The sequence below is a fragment of the Sarcophilus harrisii genome, chromosome 1 (assembly GCF_902635505.1).
Source record: "Sarcophilus harrisii chromosome 1, mSarHar1.11, whole genome shotgun sequence".
Classification (NCBI taxonomy): Eukaryota; Metazoa; Chordata; class Mammalia; order Dasyuromorphia; family Dasyuridae; genus Sarcophilus; species Sarcophilus harrisii.
The window spans coordinates 610,829,855-610,852,119 of record NC_045426.1 but is presented as its reverse complement, the minus strand read 5'-3'; the positions used below and the strand labels follow the sequence as shown (position 1 = coordinate 610,852,119).

Genomic DNA, 22,265 nt, shown 5'->3' with positions numbered 1-22,265 from the left:
AACATGTTCACAAGCAAGAATGTGCAAAGCATACACAAAGTAATTTCCAGTGAGAAAACAGGCTAATCAATCACCGAGAGAATGAAAAGGGCTTCCAAACGTGGGTGCACCTGAGCTGGGCTTTGAAGGAAGCTGGTGATTGGAAGCCCTGAAGCCTATTTACAGACTTCTCAAATTCCCAGGCACTTTCAGGATAGGGGCCTCAGGATATTCCAAGGGGGCAGCAAGGTCTTTTATAAAAGAGAAGCTTCATCTTGGGCTCTATTTTTATTGATGTAAACACTAGCCAGCAAAACATCCCCTGGGCATGCGTGCCTCATGCCAGCCCAGCTCAACTTGTTGCAAAAGGCAACTGGAAAGTCACATGTGAGAACAGTGGAAAGTACATATGCAACTATTCTTAGTCATGGAATGTATACAATGTCTCTCTGCCCAGTAGTTCTTTCACAAAGCTCCTGAAGGCAGTGAAAATAACGTCAGAATAAACAAATCCTGAAATCGCCCTGTATAAATCACTTGCCAGCTGAAGGAAAGTCTTGGGTTTACAATTTCACTTGTGTCCTAATGATGGAAAATCTCAAGGGAACATAAACGGCTCAGGAGTCAGTGGATGCCGGGGGCAAAAGGCAGAAGGTAAATATCTCTATCGTTCAATTACCTGCAGGTAGAAGCTGTCAGTTGTCACCAAAAACATCAAAGTCTTTTGTTATTTATTTATCACATTAGCCAAAAAGGGAGTTTGGGGGTGGGGAGGCAACAAGAAGCCATGGTTAAAAAAAAAAAAAAGCAAGATTCTCACTTATTTTCTTCAGTGAGTCTATCTGTTACCGGAGAGCAGAGTTGCCAGCATTACATGTTTGGGGAATGATTAAGACCCAGGAAGAGATGCATGCATTTGCTGGATGACAAATCTGTTGAAAACCGTGAAAAAAAAAACAATACTTCTAGTGTGCAAGATGAAATTAACTGTTACCTCACTGTGGGGCAATAGAAAGAGTCTTAGAGTTTGGAGTCGAGATATGTATTCAAGTCATGGCTCTATTACTTATTGTCTGTGTGACTTTGGACAAATCACTTTCTCTCCCAAAGCCTCAGTTTCATCCTCTGTTAAGTGAGGAAGTTATAGATGATTTGTAAATTCTCTTCCAATTTTAATGTTCTGTAATTCTGAGATGTTTTAGGTTAACATTTCAGCCCCAGGCAATCAAATAATTGGCAACTTGTACATTTTTTTTGCCAGATTAGCAGAAGACCCCAGATTCCAAGTTCTGATTGATTTGTTCACTTTGGCTACAATAATAACAAGCAAATAACAAGAAAAATTAAAAAATAAACCAGTAAATTTTAGGGATTTAAACACAGTGTGATTTTTATTTCCCCATCTTTGCTAATCAATATTTATACTGAAAACTCCAAGGCTCAAGAGATTGAGACAGACATAGATGGTCTGCCTTGATTCACCTGCAGCTGAATATCCTAGGCAAGGTACCAAGACTCGACTTTGTAACGATCCATTGCTTTAAGATGGATGGGGAGTCACCTGAGGGTCTGCTTTTCAAAGATGAGGACTACTCCTCTGATCTCTTGAGGCAGCTGAATGTCTTAAGACAAAAAAGGATCCTGATTGATGTGACTATATGCATTGGGAACTGTGAAGTCCCCTGCCACAGAAATGTCTTGGCATCCAGCAGCCCTTACTTCCGGGCAATGTTCTGCAGCAACTTCAGAGAGAGCACTCAGGCCAGAATTGATCTGAAAGGCATTGATGGTAATACTTTGCACCAGATCATCCTGTATGTATACACTGGGGAGGTTCACATCACTGCAGAGAATGTCCTACATTTGATGGAGGCTGCATCCATGTTGCAGTATCTCAGACTTTTTGAAGCCTGTTCATTATATCTTCAGAAGCAGTTAACCCCTAGCAACTGCCTTAGTATGATCAGACTCTCTGACAATTTGAGTTGTGAGAGCCTCAAACAGAAAGCCAGATCAATGGCCCTAAGGTGTTTCCCAGAAGTATCCTTATCAGAAGACTTAAAGGAGTTATGTCCCTTGGAACTGAGTGACTACCTGGGTGATGATAAACTCTGTGGTGAGGAAGAAGAAGTGTTCGAAACATTGATGGTCTGGATCAGGCACGACCTCCAGGCCCGGAAAGAATATATCCAAGAACTATTCAAGAAAGTCAGGCTTCAATATGTCCACCCGACCTTCTTCTTCCACTTCATTGTCAACGACTCTCTCCTTCAGTCCTCACCAGCATGTCAAGCCATCCTGGAGATGGTGAGGAGACAAGTGTTCTCTTTGTATGGCACTGGCAGCCCAGACCTCAAGCCCCTATGGCATGTCCCCCGGAGAGATTCTCACCGGGATTTCCTCATCCTGTTGGGAGGTAGAAAGGACAATCAGCAAACCACCAGGGAAGTTCTGCTGTACCACGAGAAGACTGGCCAGTGGCAGCACCTTGCCAAGCTCCCAGCTCGCCTTTACAAAGCCTCTGCAGTCACCTTGCATAGCAGTGCCTACATACTGGGGGGCATGTCTGTGGGGGTAGGGAAGCAGCAAGTCAGTCACAATGTTTACATCTTCTCCCTGAAACTCAATCAGTGGAGGCTGGGGGAACCCATGCTGGTGGCGAGATACTCCCACAGAAGTACAGCCTATAAGAATTACATCTTCTCTATTGGAGGGATTGGAGAAAACCAGGAGACAATGAGCTCCATGGAGAGGTACAACAGCATCTACAATGTCTGGGAGACCATGGCCAGCATGCCTGTAGCTGTCCTTCACCCTGCAGTAGCTGTGAAAGACCAAAGACTCTATCTTTTTGGAGGAGAAGACATTATGCAAAATCCTGTACGACTCATACAGGTAAACTTATTCTTAGCAACTTTTATAAATACATGAGACATTTATATAGCACTTTAAGGCTATATATTACTTTATACTGAGCCTTACAAACTTACATATATTACTTCAATTGAGCCTTACAAACTGTCCTATGAGAAACTATAAGTACTGAGTATAATCATGCCCATTTTACAGATAAAAAAAATTGAGACTTATAATGACTAAGTGACTTGCCCACACTCACACAACCAACAAGTGTCAGAGACAGGATCTGAACCCAAGTCCCAATCCAGAATTTGGTCTACTACAAGGCTCTATATTTATTTTTCTAAGTATCATTTGATGTCACTAAAAAAAAAAAAGACTTTTGCCTTTCAGTGAGTTTCAATCAATTTCACACACTTACTAAGGCTCTTGTCCCATAAAAAGCACTAGTAGCTATTGGGGATGAAAAGTAGCATAACATATGATGCTTACCCTCAAGGAACTCACAATCTAATTGGAAAGACATCAAATATGATATAAAGTATATATGATATGCCCTGTATATGTGTATACACACACACATACACACACATACACACACACACACACACACACACACACAAAATCTTCCCAATCAGATTACAAGTTTTTTGAAGGCAGATACTGATTCCAAATTCAGTGTCTCCACTGAATTTCAAAGTGAAGATTATATATGTCTTAAGTTCATAGGCTTGAGCTCCAAGGAATCTTAGCAGTCATTGAATCCAACCCCCTCATTTTATAAATGAGGAACTGAAGCTTAGAAATATTAAGTGTCTTGCCCAAACTTGTAAGTGTCAGACATGAGATCTGAACTCAGATATTACCTCCAAGTCCGGTACTCAGTGTACTACACCATGAAATCTCTGTCAGTACATTTAAAAATCTTCCAGGGAAATCATAAATTCCTTGAGAAAAGCCATTGTATCATATGCTACTTTGTATCTGCAACTCCTATTAACACTTTGCATTTAATGGGAGCCCTTCACATAAATATATGTTAGTGGGTACATTAATGTGATACAAGGACATTTTCAAGTTCTCGTTGAAGAACTTTGGAATTGATTCCATGACATGGGAGAAACTGATACAGGACAGTCCACCTTAGCATGCCCTCATCAGAGGAGCTGTGCTCTAGGAGTAAAACAGAATTGAAGTAGCCCAAAAGAAATGTGAGATGCACAAATTTAGAGAACCCACCCCAATTGTTCACATGAACTATTTGTGCCCAATCTGTGATAAAGTCTTTTGAGCTCATATTGGTCTGATCAGCCACAATCAAACATACTGTATCTGGACTAAGAACAAAAGAAAACAAGCAACCAGATATACCTATATATGTGGCAAAAATAATTAGCAATATAAGACAGACATAAATGCCAAATAATAAAGATATCTAGTATTTATAGGGTTCTTTAAGGTGGGTGATATGCTTTTCCTATCTTGTTTTAGCTTCACAACAACACTGGAAGGTAGGTACTCTCATCTCCATTTTGCAGAAGGGGAAACTGAGGTTGAGAAAGGTTAAGTGACTTGCCCGTGTAGAGTTTAAAATTGTCCAACCTACAATAAAAGAAATTGATCAATTGGCACTTTATTAAAGAGTCCATTTTCCCTTCTAATGAAAAGGATCTTACATCTTCCTCACGATCTGAGACCCCTTCCTCGAAGCTTGACACTAGATGTGATACTTGAGAGGGGCTTCACAAAATACAGAATCCCATTGGTTAATAGATATTGCTTTAAGGGTCAAAAATCACCAAGCCAAGATATGGCATATCAGTAAGGAGGTCTCCGGTTGGATGGAACATCTCCACTGACTAAGTGATCATAAGATGGTCTCCTGCTCATGTTGGTCAAGAGAGAGTGACCCAGAGATACAAAAATAAGTTGGGGGACTTTCCATGTTATTTAGTCACCTTTGCTATACTGGGCTTGGTCACCATAACAAGGAAGAAAAAGGGTAGAAGACCTCTAGTTAGCTTTCTGTGCTTAAGTAAACTCACAATCTACAGTTCAGGCTCTGGGGCCTAATTATAACTTATAATCACTACCCCATAGAATTACATCAAACTGACTGATACTGATTGGAATAGAGAAAGGGTCAAATGAATCATTTCTCACACTTAAGGTCAAAATTAGGAACTATCTGAAACTGGATTTGAACTTGAGTTTTCCTGACCTTAACCCCAACACTCTATGCATTATGTCACCTAATTGCTTCTGAAATCTACTGATAATAAACGATGAAAAATAAATCAGTTATACATGGATTGAGAATTAGATCATCTGGTTCAACCCCTTTATCTTCCAAGTGTAGAAACAGACCCAGACATTTTAAGGGACTTGCTCAAAATCATACAGGAAATAACTAACTAAAAGCCAGGTCCTTTACTTTCAAATTCAATTCTTTTTCCAGAATAGAGCATTCAGTTCTATGCATGGTAGTTAGATAATACCCCCAAGCCTGGGATTTGAAAGGAGTGATAAAAGATTGTTTTTACATTAATTGCCATCATGGAGCTTAGTTAATAAAGCTAAAACATTTAGAATGTTAAAAGGTTTTTTCTCCCCATTTTCTATCAGCATCTTTAATCATTCTTTTTATTCATTAGAAACCTAGGCTAATCAGATACAACTCAGAAAGTAACATTTATATAATAATTATACTTATAAAATGCTTTCCATACAATATATCTCCCTTTATCCTCACAGTAACCCATTAAAGTAGGAGATATAATGATTAGCCCATTTTACAGGTGAGGAAAATGAGGATAAGAAGAAGTGAAATGACTCTCCCAGGATCAAGTAAATGACAAAGCCTGAACTTGAACCCAAGTCCATAATTCTTTTCATCCTACTGGCTTAGTTGATTGAAATAATAACTGACACTTTCTCACATTCCAGGTTGAATTTCCTCCCTAACATCTATACTCTAGTGAAATGTCAGGAACACCTTAAGCTGGAAGCGGTATTCATTTCTATTATGGTCACTTCTAACACCAGTAATTCAAAGAGGGGAGATGGGACTTCCTTTTGAGACTTTCAAGGATGAAGAGTATCAGCTACTGTTGATGATTTGAGACTGACAATGCTTCAGCAAACAGCTAAGTGTATGGAAACCCACCCATTTCCTTTGAATAATATGTTTCCTTGTTAAAACTTTCCTAAATTGACTACTTTCATAGTCTTGGATAGACAAAATTTGTTATACATCGTAGCTGCCTGACATATCTTGTGGGAGCCCAATCAAGTCAAGCAAAATGAGCACCTCAAGAGGATAGAGGATGATATTCATACACCAAAAAACTGACCAGACAGACATTATCACTATAGGGTCAGGACAGGAAATTCACACAATTACTGAAAAGGCAGAAGCTTTGGGGCTACAGGTTGAATCAAACAAAGTTACCTTCCTTGGAATCTTGCTTCGATTTTTGCTTCAATAACCACTTTCCTGCTTTGGTTTTTACCCCTTTAGATTTGGGCATTTCAAAGGAGCACCAGCACCAACCTTGCCTGGTCTCATGACTTTTCTCAATTGGTATCTTCGACCCACCTTCACCAGGGAGGGATTATACCTCTCCAGCGCTTGCACTCTTCCTAACTAACTACCAGCACTGGCAGCAGGGATATTACAGGGTGCTCAAGATCCAAAGGCAGAGAAGAGAACCTATGGCTGCAACATTAGAGTCATATTAAAAATTCTCTAGTAGGGGGTTCCAGAGACTCTGGAACTTTGGGGACAGTACAATTTTCTGAGGAAATGGCTGCTCTGCAAGATGCATCTGCCACTTTAAGGAATTGACTTGAGCTGTATCGGTACCAGTTTCCCTGATAGTTCCTAGAATGCCCCAGGTTCTTACAAGAGATGGGATGAGGATATTCCAGGGTTCCTTGCTTATTTGGACCTCCTCCCCTGGGCATTTCCCAAAGTCCAGGCCAATGGAGTTTTCCTGGTAGCATGCCAACAGGGCAGAATGCCTGCTGGGTCACTGAAAATAGCCCTCTAATGGACAATTTTGAGGGTTTCCTTTAGGAATTCAGAAACACTCCCCATCCCATATGTGTTTAAACCCAAGATTGCTAACCAATGACTTGACTCCAGAAGAGGAAGGAATGCTGATAGAATATGCAACTCCTTGACTCTAAGTCAGTCTTCAGCAGTAATCCTCTTGCCTGGATGGGTCAGTTTTTAGAAGATTTTCCCTTCCCGATCTGAAATGAATCAATAGGAAAAAGTGTTGCTACCAACTTAGTCCAGGTTTATATGGGAGTGTGTATGTTTTAATATCTGCATTTAGTGACAGCTGAAGTCCTTTCTGCTGTCTATTCCAATCTATCTCTGAGAGTCCATTTAACAGTGGAAGAGAGCTGGGATAAATCAATGTGTACCATATTCCATGCATTCTTGCCGCTAGAAGAAGGGATAATAAGACCTCTCATTGGAGTCATGGATCAAGAGCTGTAATACTGTAACCTTAAAGGCCATCTAGTATACTGCCCTCTTTTACAGATGAGGAAAAAAATTTCTAAAAAGGTTAAGGAAGTTGCCCAAGATCACACAAGTTAATAAATGGCAGAGCAGGCTGCTCCTTCAAGGTCTTCTGTCTCCAAATCCATTATACTTCCTATTAAGCTGTACCATCCCTCATCCTAATATCCTTCCCAACACTTAACTATTTCTTACATTTGAGATCGAACTGCCAGGACCCCAGAATATTTAGGGCCCAGTTCTGCCATCATTTATGGTAGACTTAAGGGTCCTTTTGAATTTTATGAATTTTATTGTGGATCAGAGAAGATAAATATCCCAAATATGATATCCCGGAGAAGATAAATATTCCAGACTTCCTATTCTGTCCCAGTGGTTATGGAAACAATCTATGAGAACCTTTTTCATATGGGGCCCAGTGAGTGACCAAGGAGACCAATCCACTACAGATATGAGTAGGAAAAAGTCAGGTGTTCAACCTGGATAGCCCTCACTTCTCCTCTCTTCCCAATAATATTGAGAACCTGTTGGCTACCATTAAGCAAGATATCCCCCTGCTCCTTAAGACTCCTAAGTCAGGCTCCCTCTCTTGTGGCAGAACCAATAAGATATATTCATTCTGATCACAAAAGAGAAGTTATTCTTATATATTCCACTCAACAGAATGATCAAGTTTACTTCTAGGAGACTCAATCCCAGCTAGATCACTGACCATTCCAGAGATCAATACCCTCTTAGGAATTTTGAAAACTAGAATTAGACAGCTAGTAGGTGAATCTGATGGCATTCTATCCTAGGTCTTTCTGATTCTCAAGTCCACAACACAATAATAATTCTATTGTCGTTGTCATTTCAGTCACGATCACTTTTTTGGCAGAGATACTAAAGTAGTTTGTCATTTCCTATACCACATAACAGTAACATATATATATATATATATATATATATATATATATATATATATATATATATTCTTTACCTATATTGTCTCATAAGAGCTATCTATTTCATCAGTAGCCAGAAATATAAAATAGCAGATATGATGATACATTAAAAAAAAAAAATTGCACTTCTACAGCACATACAAGCTGATCTGGATGCATAGGAAAAATGAACAGAAGCCAGACTGTCATTGATATGGATGCTTCTTGGTTTGTGCATTGCCACTTCTTATTAGTGTAAGTTCATGAAATTGGTATTGTAAGATTTCCTCAACAGGGAGTGGCAGCATGTGGTCATGCATATACTCCTGGGTTCCTGCCTAGCACTCAGAATTGATCTAAGCTGTTCTCTTGCACCTAACACCACAAGCAACTACTTGCCAAATTGAAGAAATGCTGATTTCAGAAGGAGGTAGAGTTCCTAAACATGTGATAGTTGCCAGAGAGCACAAACAGATTCTTGCAAAGTAGATTCATTCTGCAGTGAGGGAGACACTCCTGTCTCCTCAGAAGCTCTTCTGTAACTCTTCATATTCATGAAGCTCCATCCTATCTTTATTTCCAGGCTTTCCAACCTAACAGAACCTATATTTCTGGTACAATACAAAAGTTCTCCAATAAATTTCAGAGGCAAAGGAAGGTACATTTAATCCAAAGAACTGGTTTATCTCTGTTCCTGAGGGAGTCATTAATTATTATTGATTGATTGAAAGGTTGGCTCAGAGTTAAGAATGCCTTTGAGGTTTGGAGACACTTTCTCAGGGAGAGTGGGATCTCATCATTGCCTACACTGAGTATAACAACCTAGATAATTTTCAGAATCTCCTCCTGCCCATCAATGCCCACATGAGTTTGTGCATTCTTTGCGACAGGTCATTGTTATTCTCGGGCTGTGGGCAAGATGTAGTATCACTGAATCCTAAATGTATATAACAGTCACTTCTTCATCTTAACGAGCCCTTTTAAAAGACTAAAACTTCACATCCTGAAATCTCAGACCTCCTGAAGCTGATTCTCCAGCAATAGGCCTCCGACAACTCTACTGAGTTTCCTGTCTTATATGAAGGCAGGATGACCTCAACTGGGGAAGAGTCAGTGCATTTATATCCTTCTGAGAGGCTAGAATGACCATGGACACAGATCTGAGAATAAAAGATGGGAGTCAGACCATAATTATATACTGGAATTGACAGGAACTTTCCATTCATGTCATATCATAGCCTGAAGGTCTGGTGAGAAATTCTGAGGAGGGGGATGATGTCCAAGACCGCAACCTAACAGTCTTAGCTAAATCAGAAGGAGATATGGAAGAGCCAGTTCATGTACCTCCAACCTATCAGCATGAATTGCGAACTGGAACATAGGCAGCTCCTATGAAAGGTTTAGAAAAATAGGTCAGGTCCCTCTTCTCTCCTTGTACTTACCTCCTGACCCAGTGATGGCCTCTAGCACTATTCTTTACTCCTCTAGCTGAATTTCTGCTTCGGACTCTTTCAACTCTTTTAATTTTGATGTTTCAAAGAAACTCAGTTCTGACTCAGCCTGATCTTTGGATTTAACACTTGCTTGAATGTCAGTTCAGTCCCCATTTTTCTGAGGAGAGATTACCTTTTCCTAGTGGGGTGTTTGCCCTAATCACTGACATGTTTGAACCCTGCCTGAGTAGTTCATCACATATCAAGTTGAATTCTCTATTAACTACTCTGCAGGTAGACCCTGTCCTAAAAAGCTGAATTGCCTATAAGTACATTGTCCTGAGCTACTTAAGTCTTCCCATTCTATCACCTGCAAAAGCTCTCGATAATGGCCTTGGGGACCCTGCTCCTTTATTTTCCCCTATTTCCCCACATCACTAGCAAGTCACCAGTAAGACCATTCAAGACCAAGGAAACACTTTACTATATCTATGAATCATTAAGGACCATTTACTATACGCAGATAGGCAAATGAGTCCTTTCCCAGCCAAGGTCTTTCTCCCTCTGGTTCCTCAGATTCAATTAATCAACCAGCATTTATTAAGTGCCTAATATGTGTTAGGCACTATGGTAGCCTCTTAGATGACAAAAACAAAAGAAATATGAAGTCTCTAACTTGATGAAGCTTACATTCTACTATTGGGATACAGCATTTACTAGGGAATGATGGCTAAGGAAGAGAACTTTGTCCTAGACAGTCACAGAGAGGATGAGTGACACTGGAAAATGGCTAATGGTCATTCTTTTTCCAGTTGTAGTTGTATGGATTTGATTTGTTCCTGGATAATAAGTAGAAAGATGGGTAAGAGATAAAACTGGTTTCTCTTCCTAATTCTTCCCTATTTCTACCTTTATTTTTTGTGAAATCATACAGATCATTCAGTTCTGTTGTTTTTATTCTTGTCTCTGTGACCCCATTTGGGTTCTTTGTGGCAAAGATAATGTTTGTCACAACAGTTCATTTTACTGATAAGGAAACTGAAACAAACAGGGTGAAGTGACTTGCCCAGGCCACACAGCTAATAAGATCTGATATGAACTCAGGAAAACTAGTCTTCCTGATTCCAGGCCTGTCACTCTATGCACTGTGCTACCTGGCTGCCCTCCATAGATCATAGAATCATAGATTTAAAGCTAGAAAAGACATTAAATGTCATTTAATTCAAATCCTTCATTTTACAGATAATTTTTACAGACTTGGCAGTTGAAAGGACTTGCCCAAAGTCACATAGCTAGTAAGTATCCAAGCCATGATTTGAATCCAGATTAGCTGACTCTAAATCTGGCACCCCTTCCACTACATTTCCTCTTAAGCTTACCAAGAGCTATTTCCTTAGATTATCTCTAAATTTTGACTTTTGAGAAAAAAGATATTTTTAAAGTTTCTTTTCCATCTCTCTCTTTCCCTTGAATTCACACAACTGAAATCCCGGTCAGTTCCCTAACAATCTGAAATGATTGTTCTCTCTCCCTGGTTCTCACATAAGGAAGTCTGTCTGAATGGGTTCTTCATAGGTACCTATTCTAAGTTCACCTCCCTGAAATGCTCCCCTCCTACTCTTGATCTTAACTAACTTAAGCTTTGTTTTTCTTATTACTCATACTTTACTGACTCATCCTTTGTCTAGCCTGTTCTTAGCTAATCCTCAGACTGATTACTTCCCCATTACCAACAGACTTTTACAAACTCTGTTTCATTTAGATGAACAGATGGAATCACCTCTGGTTTTCTCCAACCTGTAACTATAGAAGGCAGGTGTAATGAGGAATTTTTATCCCCTATTCATGGCATCCCATGCCTACATGATGCCATGGGAGTCTGAAGGGCACCTCCTCTCATAGCCAACTCATTCCCTTTGATCATCCTTCTTCCCCTATTCTGTTACTTTCCCACAGGGAGAGAAAGAGATTTGGGATTTGGTCTTCTCTTTGCTCAGCAAAGAAGAAAAGAGCACAATATCACCCTGAAGACCTCTGAATCATCCATGCTACCCTTTCAAAAATTAAATGATACAATCAAACAAACCACAGGGCCAAGAAGTATAATGCATGTGGCTGTTTTCAGTTGGAGTAATGGAAAAAAATTTTAAGTAGTAGGTTCAGATGCTTTTGTTGGCTTTTTAGCCCTGGCTCTGAAATGAGAATTTCACTCATTCAAACATATTGAAGATGAATGTTTAGAGTTACTTGATGAAGCAGGTTGGGATTTTTAAGCACAACCACAGTTGTGCTTGGTTTGGGAAACAGGGTATTGCCCTTCAAAACTTACATTGAGTGGGGTTTGCTATTCAGATTCCTGTCGTATCAATCCAAGCTTTGCTCCTGACTCTACCACTAGATACTCTTGCTAAGTTCCACATGGGAAAATGGCTAACACTATAGGGCTACAGGATCTCAGAACGGGAAAGGACCTCAGAGGACAACTATTTAAATTCTTATCTGAATAAGAGACCCAGTTATGATGGACAAGATCAATGTATGTCTCTTCTCTGCTTGAAATCCTCCAGTGCTAAGGAACCCCCCAAACAAACAAATAAACAAACACACAAATAAATAAATGAAATTCTTCTTCCCACTTGATAATTCTTCAAATACTTGAAGACTTATAATTTGCTAGTAGGTCTTCTGTTCTTCAAGCTAAACATAGTTGACTCCTTCAATCAGTTTTTTATATGACATGATTTCATATGCTTCAGTCCATTCAGGTGTAAAATGGAGGTAATATTAGTATTTACTTCCTAGGGTTATTGGGAGGATAGAGTGAGGTGATATTTGTAAAGCATTTTGTAAATATTACTGGGGATGACGAGAGTGAGGATCTCAAGATCATCTACCACCCTAAATGCCCTCCTCTAGACATTCTCAAACTAACTGACATCCTTCTTAAAATATGGCACCCAGAATGGAAGCACATTACCGGAGTATAGCATGATTATCACCCCCTTAGTCTAGACACTAGACCTGATATTACACTAGCTTTTGTGGTAGCCACATGGTCATAGTGACTCTTTTTGTGCTCATAATTCACTCTAATTCCCTCTATAACTTCCCTAATAGCTTCTACTTAATGACTTCCAATAATAGGTAACTCATCCCCTTCTGACAAAGTTCATCTATGTTTGGATAGTTCTAATTCTTAAGGAATTTGTCTTTCTATTGAGCCCAAATTTGCCTCTCCATCTTCTACCCAATCTCTTGGTTTTGCTCTCTCAGCACTAATGGAAATTCTTCTGTCCCTTTTCCGCTTACCAGTCCTTGACTACTAAAATATAGCTATCCTATTTGCTGCAGAACCCATGACAAGTCTTCTCTTCTTCAGGGTAACTTGTTACCTACTTTCCAAGAAATGGTTAAAATTGTCCAGAAAAAAAAATATTTATTCAAATGAGGATCAAATGAGTTAACATATGTATAACTTTGAAACCTTAAAAAGCTATATATATTTGTCATTAGTATGTTCATGAAACTGTACCCAATACAGTCTCAGAAAAAAATGACAGGGCAGCATTTACTCACCTGGGTAAAACACAATTTAGATTAACTTTTCCTAAGAGTATTTTCAAGTCTTTTCCAAAAATGATTAGCAACATTGTGGTTTACCTTACTACTTTTGCAACTCTTCTAACACATTATTACTTCCTCAATTCATTGAATCAAAAGGCCAAGAGAAAACTTCTGGAGTTCCATCCAGTGCATCTTCCTACCTAAAGATGGGGTCCTTTACATACAATCTTGGAGTAACAAGAAATTATTCTATCAAGTCTTCCAACATATTTCCAAAATTAAGCATACTCATGAAAATTATAACATATTGATAATCCCCAAGTTGCCATTGAAACTATTGATGGATTCTCTTCAATTTAGGATTCTTTTTATGGGGCATCTGGGTGGCTCAATGGATAAACTACAGGACTTGGAATCAGTAAGATGTGAGTTCAAATCCGACCTCAACATTTACTGGCTATTGGACCCTAGGCAAGTCACTTAACTTCCATCTTGCCTCAGTTTCCTCAGCCGCAAAAATAGGGAGAAGCATAGATCCACCTTCCTGGGTTGTATGAAGATCAAGTGAGTTAGTAATTATGAAGTGTTAGCACAGTATGTAGCACAGATTAAACACTACATAAATATTACTTATCTTTGTTATTTTAAAAAAGGAAATTCACACTATAAAATTTATGTAAAGAATAATTAGCTAACATAGTATTTCCCAACTGCTGTGTTGGGACACTATAAGCATTATATCTCACAGGTGTGTCTAATAACAATGTAGAGGAGGAGGAGAGTTGACATGTATATGGAACTTTAAGGTTTACAAAACCCTTTCCACATATTATCACATCACTTTAAGGCAATTGGTATTATTACTCCTACTTGTCATACGAGGAGATGGAGACTGAGAAAGGGTCTAACTCTACCAGAGCTCTAGCTTTTACCTTACATGGAATCATTGCTGAAATATTGCCCATATTCTCTTTTTTTTTCTCTTGTATTCTTTCCTTTTCTCTTCTTCATTTAGTCAGAAAAAAACTTTTTCAATAAAAGTAAAAATTTCTCCTATCATTTGTGAGTGAAAATTTGGAGAGAGAAGTTTAGATTTGTGGTACAAAGGAAAGAGCCCTGGTTCTTAAGGGGAAGGACCTTCTGCTTCCGAGATTATATGTGTGACCTTGAGTAAATCATGTAAGCACCCTCTACTTCTATTTCCCAACTGGAAAATGAAAGGACTGAGTTAAATGACCTCTGGAAACCCTTGAAGCTTCAGGTTGATAAACTATAAGAATACTTTCAGTTGTATCCAACTCTTCATGATCCCATTTGGGGTTTTCTTGGCTAAGATAGTGAACTGGTTTGTCATTTCTTTCTCCAGCTCATTTTGCAGATGAGGAAACTGAGGCAAATAGGATCATGCAACTAGTGTCTAAGGCCAAATTTTAACTCAGGTCTTTCTGTTTTCCTCCGGGTGCGCTAAGCACTGCACCCAGCTACCCCAAAGTGGAATGGACTATTGCAGGAAGTGGTGGGTTCCTGTTCATAAAAGGTCTCCAGAACAAGGCTGAACACTCACTTATGTTGTAATGAAGATTCTCATTCAAGTACAGGCTAGGTTAGATGGTCCCTTTTAGGAGCCTTTTAACTTTCAAATTCTGATTTCAAACTAACTGGCTCAAAGGCCACCCCATCTACTCCAAATAGAATGAATAGAACTCAGACTATCTTTTTTTGCCTTCGGGGTATGTTGAAAAGTGAGAGGAACCCAGCATGAAGCTGGTAGAAAGACTGGCCTAGAAGGTATATATGTCTTTATTTCTATTAAATAGGAATGCATTCAAAGCTCTGTGGAGAGAATGTGGTATAAAAGGGAGTAGAAAACAGAATAATACTGGGCAGAACAGGACAGGGGTCAAGGCCTTTTGTCCTATTCTAGCTCTAGCATTTGCCAAGTGTGTCAACCTGAGCAAGTCACTTTACATTCTGGGCATCACTTCCTCATGATAAAATGAGGGGACCTTCAAAGTCATTTCTAAAGAGAGAAAAAAATATTGAGAAGGAGATTGTTAGAAAGAGAAGGGGAGAAAGAGAGAGGGAAGGAGGGAGGAAGAAAAGGAGAGAGATGACAGAGAGATGGATAAATAGGTAGGTAGATTAGATATAGATAGGTGATAGATTAGATAGATAGATAGACAGATATAAATATAGATAGATAAGTGAGTATTTGCTGAGTACTTACTATGTTGTCTGTGCTAGCACTGTGCTAAGTGCTAGGAATATAAATAAGGACAAAACTAAAACTGTTCTTTCTCTCATGGAGCTTATCTTCTAATGGAGAAAGACAACACATAGAAGCTGAAAAGTTGGGCTGGGTGAGGAAGATTTAAAGAGGAAGAAGAGTCAACAAGGAAATGAGTATGACTTCTTTGGATTATCTCTTCACCAATCAAAGGAGGAAACCACAGAGGCAAAGACATCTCTAGGGTGAGAGGGAAGCTGGGATGGAAGCAGAAAAGAGTAGAGAATCAAGAATGAAGCTAGCATCCAAATTTATATTTGTACTTGATTTTGGAAGATTAGGTTAGGATCCCCATTTCTGAAACTTATGTAAGTTTATTTATGTAAGTCACAAGTTTCTGAGTTGTGACTGGCCAAATATTAAAAATGAAAGAGTTCAACTATACATGATCCAGGTCTCAATTCTATGAAATCTTGTTATGCAGAAATATTGGACTATTTTTAAAAACTCTTGGCCACATCAAGATTAAACTTTAAGTATCATGGGATCATCCTGGAATCATATTACCTCTGTTCTTTTATTCTGGATAAGAAATATACTTCAATGAGTTAAAAAAACAATGCTGTGTTCTGATTGCTATGACCCTGACATATTTTCTTTTTTTTTCTTTTTTTTAATCTTTTTTTATTATAATAAATTTTTATTGACAGAACCCATGCCAGGGTAATTTTTTACAACATTATCCATTGCACTCACTTCTGTTCCGATTTTTCCCCTTTCTCCCTCCACCCCCTCCCCTAGATGGCAAGCAGCCCTATACATGTTAAATAGGTCGCAGTATATCCTAGACACAATATACGTGTGCAGAACCGAATAGTTCTCTTGTTGCACAGGGAGAATTGGATTCAGAAAGTAGAAATAACACGGGAAGAAAAACAAAAATGCAAACAGTTTACATTCATTTCCCAGTGTTCTTTCTTTGGGTGTAGCTGCTTCTGTCCATCGTTGATCAATTGAAACTGAGCTAGATCTTATCTTTGTCAACGAAATCCACTTCCATCAGAATACGTCTTCATACAGTATTGTTGTTGAGGTATATGATGATCTCCTGGTTCTGTTCATTTCACTTAGCATCAGTTCATGTAAGTCTCTCCAAGCCTCTCTGTATTCATCCTGCTGGTCATTTCTTACAGGAAAATAATATTCCATAACATTCATATAACACAATTTACCCAACCATTCTCCAATTGATGGGCATCCATTCATTTTCCAGCTTCTAGCCACTACAAACAGGGCTGCCACAAATATTTTGGCACATACAGGTCCCTTTCCCTTCTTTAGTATCTCTTTGGGGTATAAGCCCAGTAGTAGCACTGCTGGGTCAAAGGGTATACACAGTTTGATAACTTTGGGGGCATAATTCCAAATTGCTCTCCAGAATGGTTGGATCTGTTCACAACTTCACCAACAATGCATCCATGTCCCAGTTTTCCCGCATCCCCTCCAACATTCGTCATTATCTTTTCCTGTCATCTTAGCCAATCTGACAGGTATGTAATAGTATCTCAAAGTTGTCTTAATTTGCATTTCCCTGATCAATAGAGATTTGGAACACTCTTTCATATGAGTGGCAATAGTTTCAATTTCATCATCTGAAAATTGCCTGACATATTTTCTTACAGGTTTACCATATTTCCAGAAACACATGGTTCAAGATGGAGACCAGAATGATCAAGAATGTCTGTGCTCCAGCAGTGGTGCTCAGGGGCCAAATTATCATTGTTGGAGGTAAGTTTGTATGTACACCCACATATTCATACCCAAAATCTTTGGGTATGAATCTGGATCCTCCATTACAGAATAGTAATAGAAGAGTAATATTAAAAGGGTTATCCAATTCTAATTGTTCATTTACCTTTCTTATAAGAAATTAGAAAGAGCACTAGCCTTGAAATTCCTTCCTGACACATACTTCCTAGAGGATTTTGGACAGGTGTCTTCACCTTTCTCAACCTCAGTTCCCTCATCTGTATCATGAAAATAATAATACTTGCAACATCTTTTTTAGAGGGCTTTCCTGAAGATAAACTTTAAAGCACTATGTCATGTTAATTTGTTTAGTTTAGGTTTTAGTTTTTAAAGGGACCTCTCTCATTATAATAATGAGCAATCAAGAAGATTATTAAATTGCATTGATGAGAGACCACCAGCTCCCTGTTCTTGAACAGATTTAAATGTGTCAGTTCTAGGTGGCACAGTGAATAGAACATCAGCCCTAGAATTAAGAGGGCCTATGTTTAAGTCTAGCCTTAGACACTTAGTTGTGTGAGCCTGAGTGAGTCACTTAACCCTGCCTCCCAAAACAAAAATAAATAAATATGTCAGAGTTAAAAAGATATATTCATACTCTAAATAACCAGGGCTAACGAACCATCAAGTACTATGCTTACTATATCCAATGGCCAGAAATAAAATCCTTTGATAATTATCTCAATCCACTTGAACTTTACCACTGACTTAATATAACCACAGCCTGCAAGGCACTCTTTTAGGTGACATTATGTCATCAAGTAACATATACTGTACATAGCAAGGCAATGAACTGTGTTTCTTGTCCCTTAAGAGCTGACATTTTAGAAGAAAAAAGAAAGAAATCAGAATGTTTCACTGGCCATTTGAGCTCCTTAAAGCTTTCTCAAATGGAGACCATTTCATATGAGCAAGGTTTTGAAGTTAGCTCTTGGTCCTTGGATCTATGTCATTTCCCTGACTGCTCTCTATGGTCCAGCCAGACAGGTCTAGAGCCTTCCATATTTGTCTCCTAGCCCCTTGCTTTTTATGGACAATTTCCCAAAGCTGGAATGGATTAAGATTTCCAGAATTTCAGAATTAAGAGGATTGTCATTTAATACAATTCTTGCATACAAAAGAAGGCAAAACTACAAAACATCCGACATGAGCATTCAGATTTTGCTCAAAAACTGCCAGGGATGGGGAACCCACCATCTCCCAAGGCAGGGTCTTCTAGATTGAGCTAGCACTAATTGTTAGGAAGGGCTTTAAAGAGATCCCACATTAGCCTCTTTGTAGCTTCTGATCTTGGTTTCTAATTCTGCTTTCTTGGGTCAAACAGAAAAATCCTAATCTCTCTTCTACATATCAGCCTTTTGTATTCGAAGAGATCTGGTACACCCCAAGTCTCTTTCTAAGAGAAGATTTTTTTCTTCTTTTTCTCTTCTCTTATTTTTTAACCCATATTCCATTCATCCAATCCTCATATAGCACAAATTCAAATCCCTTCACCATTCTAATTACCCTTGTCTGAACAATCCATAGCCTATCACTGTCCTTCTTAAAATGTGATAATCAAGACTGAACAATAGAAGAGGTAGGACTATTCCTCCTTACTCTTGAGAGATGTTACCTTAATACAGCCCAAATGTATTCTCCTGTTACATTAGCTTTTCTGGCTACACAGAGATAGCATGGAATGGGAAATAGCTGTACTTAAAATTGGGAAGACCTAGATTCAAGTCTCATCCCTGATCCATACTGGACTGGGGGCCCAAGCATGGTGCCTAAGCTCTCTATATCCCAGATAACTCTCTAAGTCTTTAACTTGAAGAGAGATTGTCATTCTACATTGACAAAGGGCATTATTCCCTCACAGGGAAGCTCTCTATACAGCTAAAAACAAGATTTATACCAAAAGAACCAAAATCACACTATTGACTCAGATTGCATTTATAATCCACTGAAAACCCCTAGATCTTTTCCAAACTACTGATTAACCATTCGATATTTTTGAAGTCAATTTCTTAAACTCAAATATATGACTTCATGTCTTTCCTGATTAAATTTCAGTTTAGTAGATTCAGCCCATTGTTCTAGCCTGTCAGGATTATTTGGGATCCTGTTTATCCACCATGTCAGCCACCTCTCCCAGTTTTATGTCATGAGCAAACTTATTGAGCATATCTGTCTTCATCAAAGTCACTGATAAAAATGGTAACACAGGGCTGAGCATAAAGCCAAGGTGACAGTGCATTACTCTATTCTCAGGTTATACAAGGAGGCTCCTTGCCTACGACCCTCAAGCCAACAAGTTTGTGAAATGTGCTGACATGAAAGACAGGAGGATGCACCATGGGGCCACGGTGATTGGGAACAAGCTCTATGTGACTGGAGGTCGGAGGCTCACCATGGACAGCAACATTGAAGACTCAGACTCATTTGATTGCTATGACCCAGAGACAGATACTTGGACATCCCAGGGGAGATTACCCCATACACTATTTGATCATGGATGTCTCACTCTCCAGTGCCTACCTTATCCTTCTGAATCTCCCTAAAGAAAGTATTAGGCTTGTGGGTGGAAAGAAAGAACAAGGAGGTTCAGAAGGGATAGTAGGACCCTTGTACCAATCATATCTAAGCTTACCACATGGAAAAGGGCTAGTTTGGGGTTCTTCTGATTCTTTCACCTCTGTATAGATGGTCTGGACCTGGAAAAGTCCAAGCATGACAAAAACGATAGAATGATAAATTCGGGGGCTAGAGGACTTTACTGGTACTCAAATGCCATGCCATCTCTGACATACTATATATGTAGTCATGGGCAAATCAGTTAATTTCTCAGTGCTCCCAAGCAACTTTCTAAAATTAAGGTTCCAAGAGCGGCTAGATGCTTCAGTGGATAGAGCACCAACCCTATAATGAGGAGGACCAGAGTTCAAATCTAGCTTCAAACACTTAATACTTACTAGCTGTGTGATTCTGGGCAAGTTAATTAACCTCAACTGCCTCAACAATAACAAATAATAATAATTTAAGTTAAGTTAAGTTCCAGGTGAGCTGCTGCTCTGTGGCAGGAGAGGTAAAGGAGTTTCCCTACCAAAGGTTTTCTATTTAATCTTAATTCCTAATTACATCACTTTCTGTACATATTAGAACTCCAGAGGGCATGTGGAAGCACTGGGGTGCAGTGAAAAGGAAGTTGAGAATCCCAATCTCTGAAACTAACTATATGATTTGGGAGCAATTCCCTAACCTCATTATGTTCTTCTGTAAAATGGGGGGAGGAGTGCCTCCCTCACTGAGCTCTTGTGAGGATGGAATGAGATAATGTATGCAATGTGTTGTGCAAACCTTGAAGCATTATGTAAAAGTTAGCTATTATTATTAGATTAGAGAATCTCTAAGGTCTGCTCCAGCTTGAAATTCTATGAACCTAGGAATAACATTTACTGGTACCAAGTGATGTTTTCTTCCAGCCTAGCATGAACTGTAACCTTGTGATTAAAATCAGTAATTTTTTTTTGGAATCATGCTAAAAGAATTGTTCTTTGGGGGGAACAAAGAGCCAGCAAGTTTTTAACGAAATTAACTAACACAGCTATCTTCTTTATGCTGAGAATGCTGGCTATTTCTAGAGTTCCTTTCATCTTCAACAGCTTTACAAATTGGCAACATGACTCAGGGTGCGAATGGGTTTGGAAATTATACCTCTCTGATATTCTCTTACTTTACCTGCTGCATCCTCACTTCTTTGTATAGTGCTACAACATCCTGTCACATCACAAGAGCAGGAGGGAGCTTTGGGAGGAGAGATGCCCACTGCCTGCTATTTTGACTATATAACCATTTGATTAAAATTTTCACTTTTCAAAAAAAGAAAAAAAATTCACTTTTTTTTGTTGTGTTTTTCAAACTCTGACTTTGGCTTGAATCTTCTTGTAGTACAGTATAGGGAAGCCATACTGTAAAAGGGAAAGAATGTAAAATTGAGAATTAGAAGATCAGACTTAGAGCTCAAAGAAAAGTGATCTAGTCCAAATATTCATTCACAAATGAAGCCACTAAAGCCAGGGAAAGTTAAATGACTTGTCCAGAATTGTGCAGAAAGTGAATGTCTAAAACAGGATTTGAACTCAGGATTTCCTAATTCCAAGTACAATCTTGAAAATTGGGATTCCTATGTAGGCTGTTTTATTTACTAGCTTAGGTAACTTACCTCTTTAAGTCTCAGTTTCCCCATGTATAAAAGGAAAGGGTTGAGCTAGGGCAGGGCTTCTTAAGTTTTTTTCTAATCACATGATTATCAATTGGGTAATGGCCGAATAAGTTATGGTACATGAAAGTAATGAAGTATTATTATTCTATTAAAAAACGAAGAAGCCAATTTTAGAAAGATGTGGAAAGATTTCATGAACTGATGCTGAGTGAAACAAGCAAAACCAAGAATGCATAGTACACAATAACAAGAAGATCGTGCAATGATCAACTATAACAGACTTGGTTTTTCTCAGCGGTTCAGTGAACCAAGGCAATCCCAATAACTTTAGCTGGAAAATGCCTCCACATCCAGAGAGAGAATTATGGAGACTGAATGTAAATCAACACATGCTATTTAACTTTTTTCTTTTTCTTCTGTTTTTTTTTTCTCTTGTGTTTTTTTTTTCCTTTTGCTCCAATTTTTCTCTCCCAACATGATTCATAAGGAAATATGTAAAAAAAAAAATGAATGTACATATATAACCAAAAAAATGTTGTTTTTTTACATGCAACTTGGGGAAAAAATTTTTAATAAATTTTTTAAAAGTTTTCTACTTGTGACCCCTTTTCACTTGAGAAATTTTTACATGAGCCCAAGTATATAGGTACATAAAATAGGTAGACAAATCAAAGAGTTACTGATAAGAAGTTATAAATTTTGCAACCCCCCCCATGTTCAGTTATAGGATCTC

General features: G+C 38.7%; 1 protein-coding gene across 1 annotated transcript; it reads left to right on the top strand.

Moving 5' to 3' along the window:
* The first annotated feature begins 383 nt into the window (after window positions 1-383).
* Window positions 384-20,284, top strand: KLHL38 (kelch like family member 38). The gene is made up of 4 exons (XM_003760369.2): window positions 384-633; window positions 1,241-2,874; window positions 17,202-17,307; window positions 19,582-20,284. Exons 2-4 carry the CDS (start codon window positions 1,525-1,527, stop codon window positions 19,869-19,871), a joined length of 1,746 nt encoding a protein of 581 aa, XP_003760417.1. The 5' UTR covers window positions 384-633; window positions 1,241-1,524; the 3' UTR covers window positions 19,872-20,284.
* Window positions 20,285-22,265: the final 1,981 nt, after the last annotated feature.

Excerpts from the sequence above, each read along its gene's own strand:
- KLHL38 (XM_003760369.2), top strand. The coding sequence starts at position 1,525 with ATGGATGGGGAGTCACCTGAGGGTCTGCTTTTCAAAGATGAGGACTAC. Across the intron at positions 2,875-17,201 it reads ATCCTGTACGACTCATACAG|GTTTACCATATTTCCAGAAA; the intron begins GTAAACTTATTC and ends ATTTTCTTACAG. Across the intron at positions 17,308-19,581 it reads CCAAATTATCATTGTTGGAG|GTTATACAAGGAGGCTCCTT; the intron begins GTAAGTTTGTAT and ends CTCTATTCTCAG.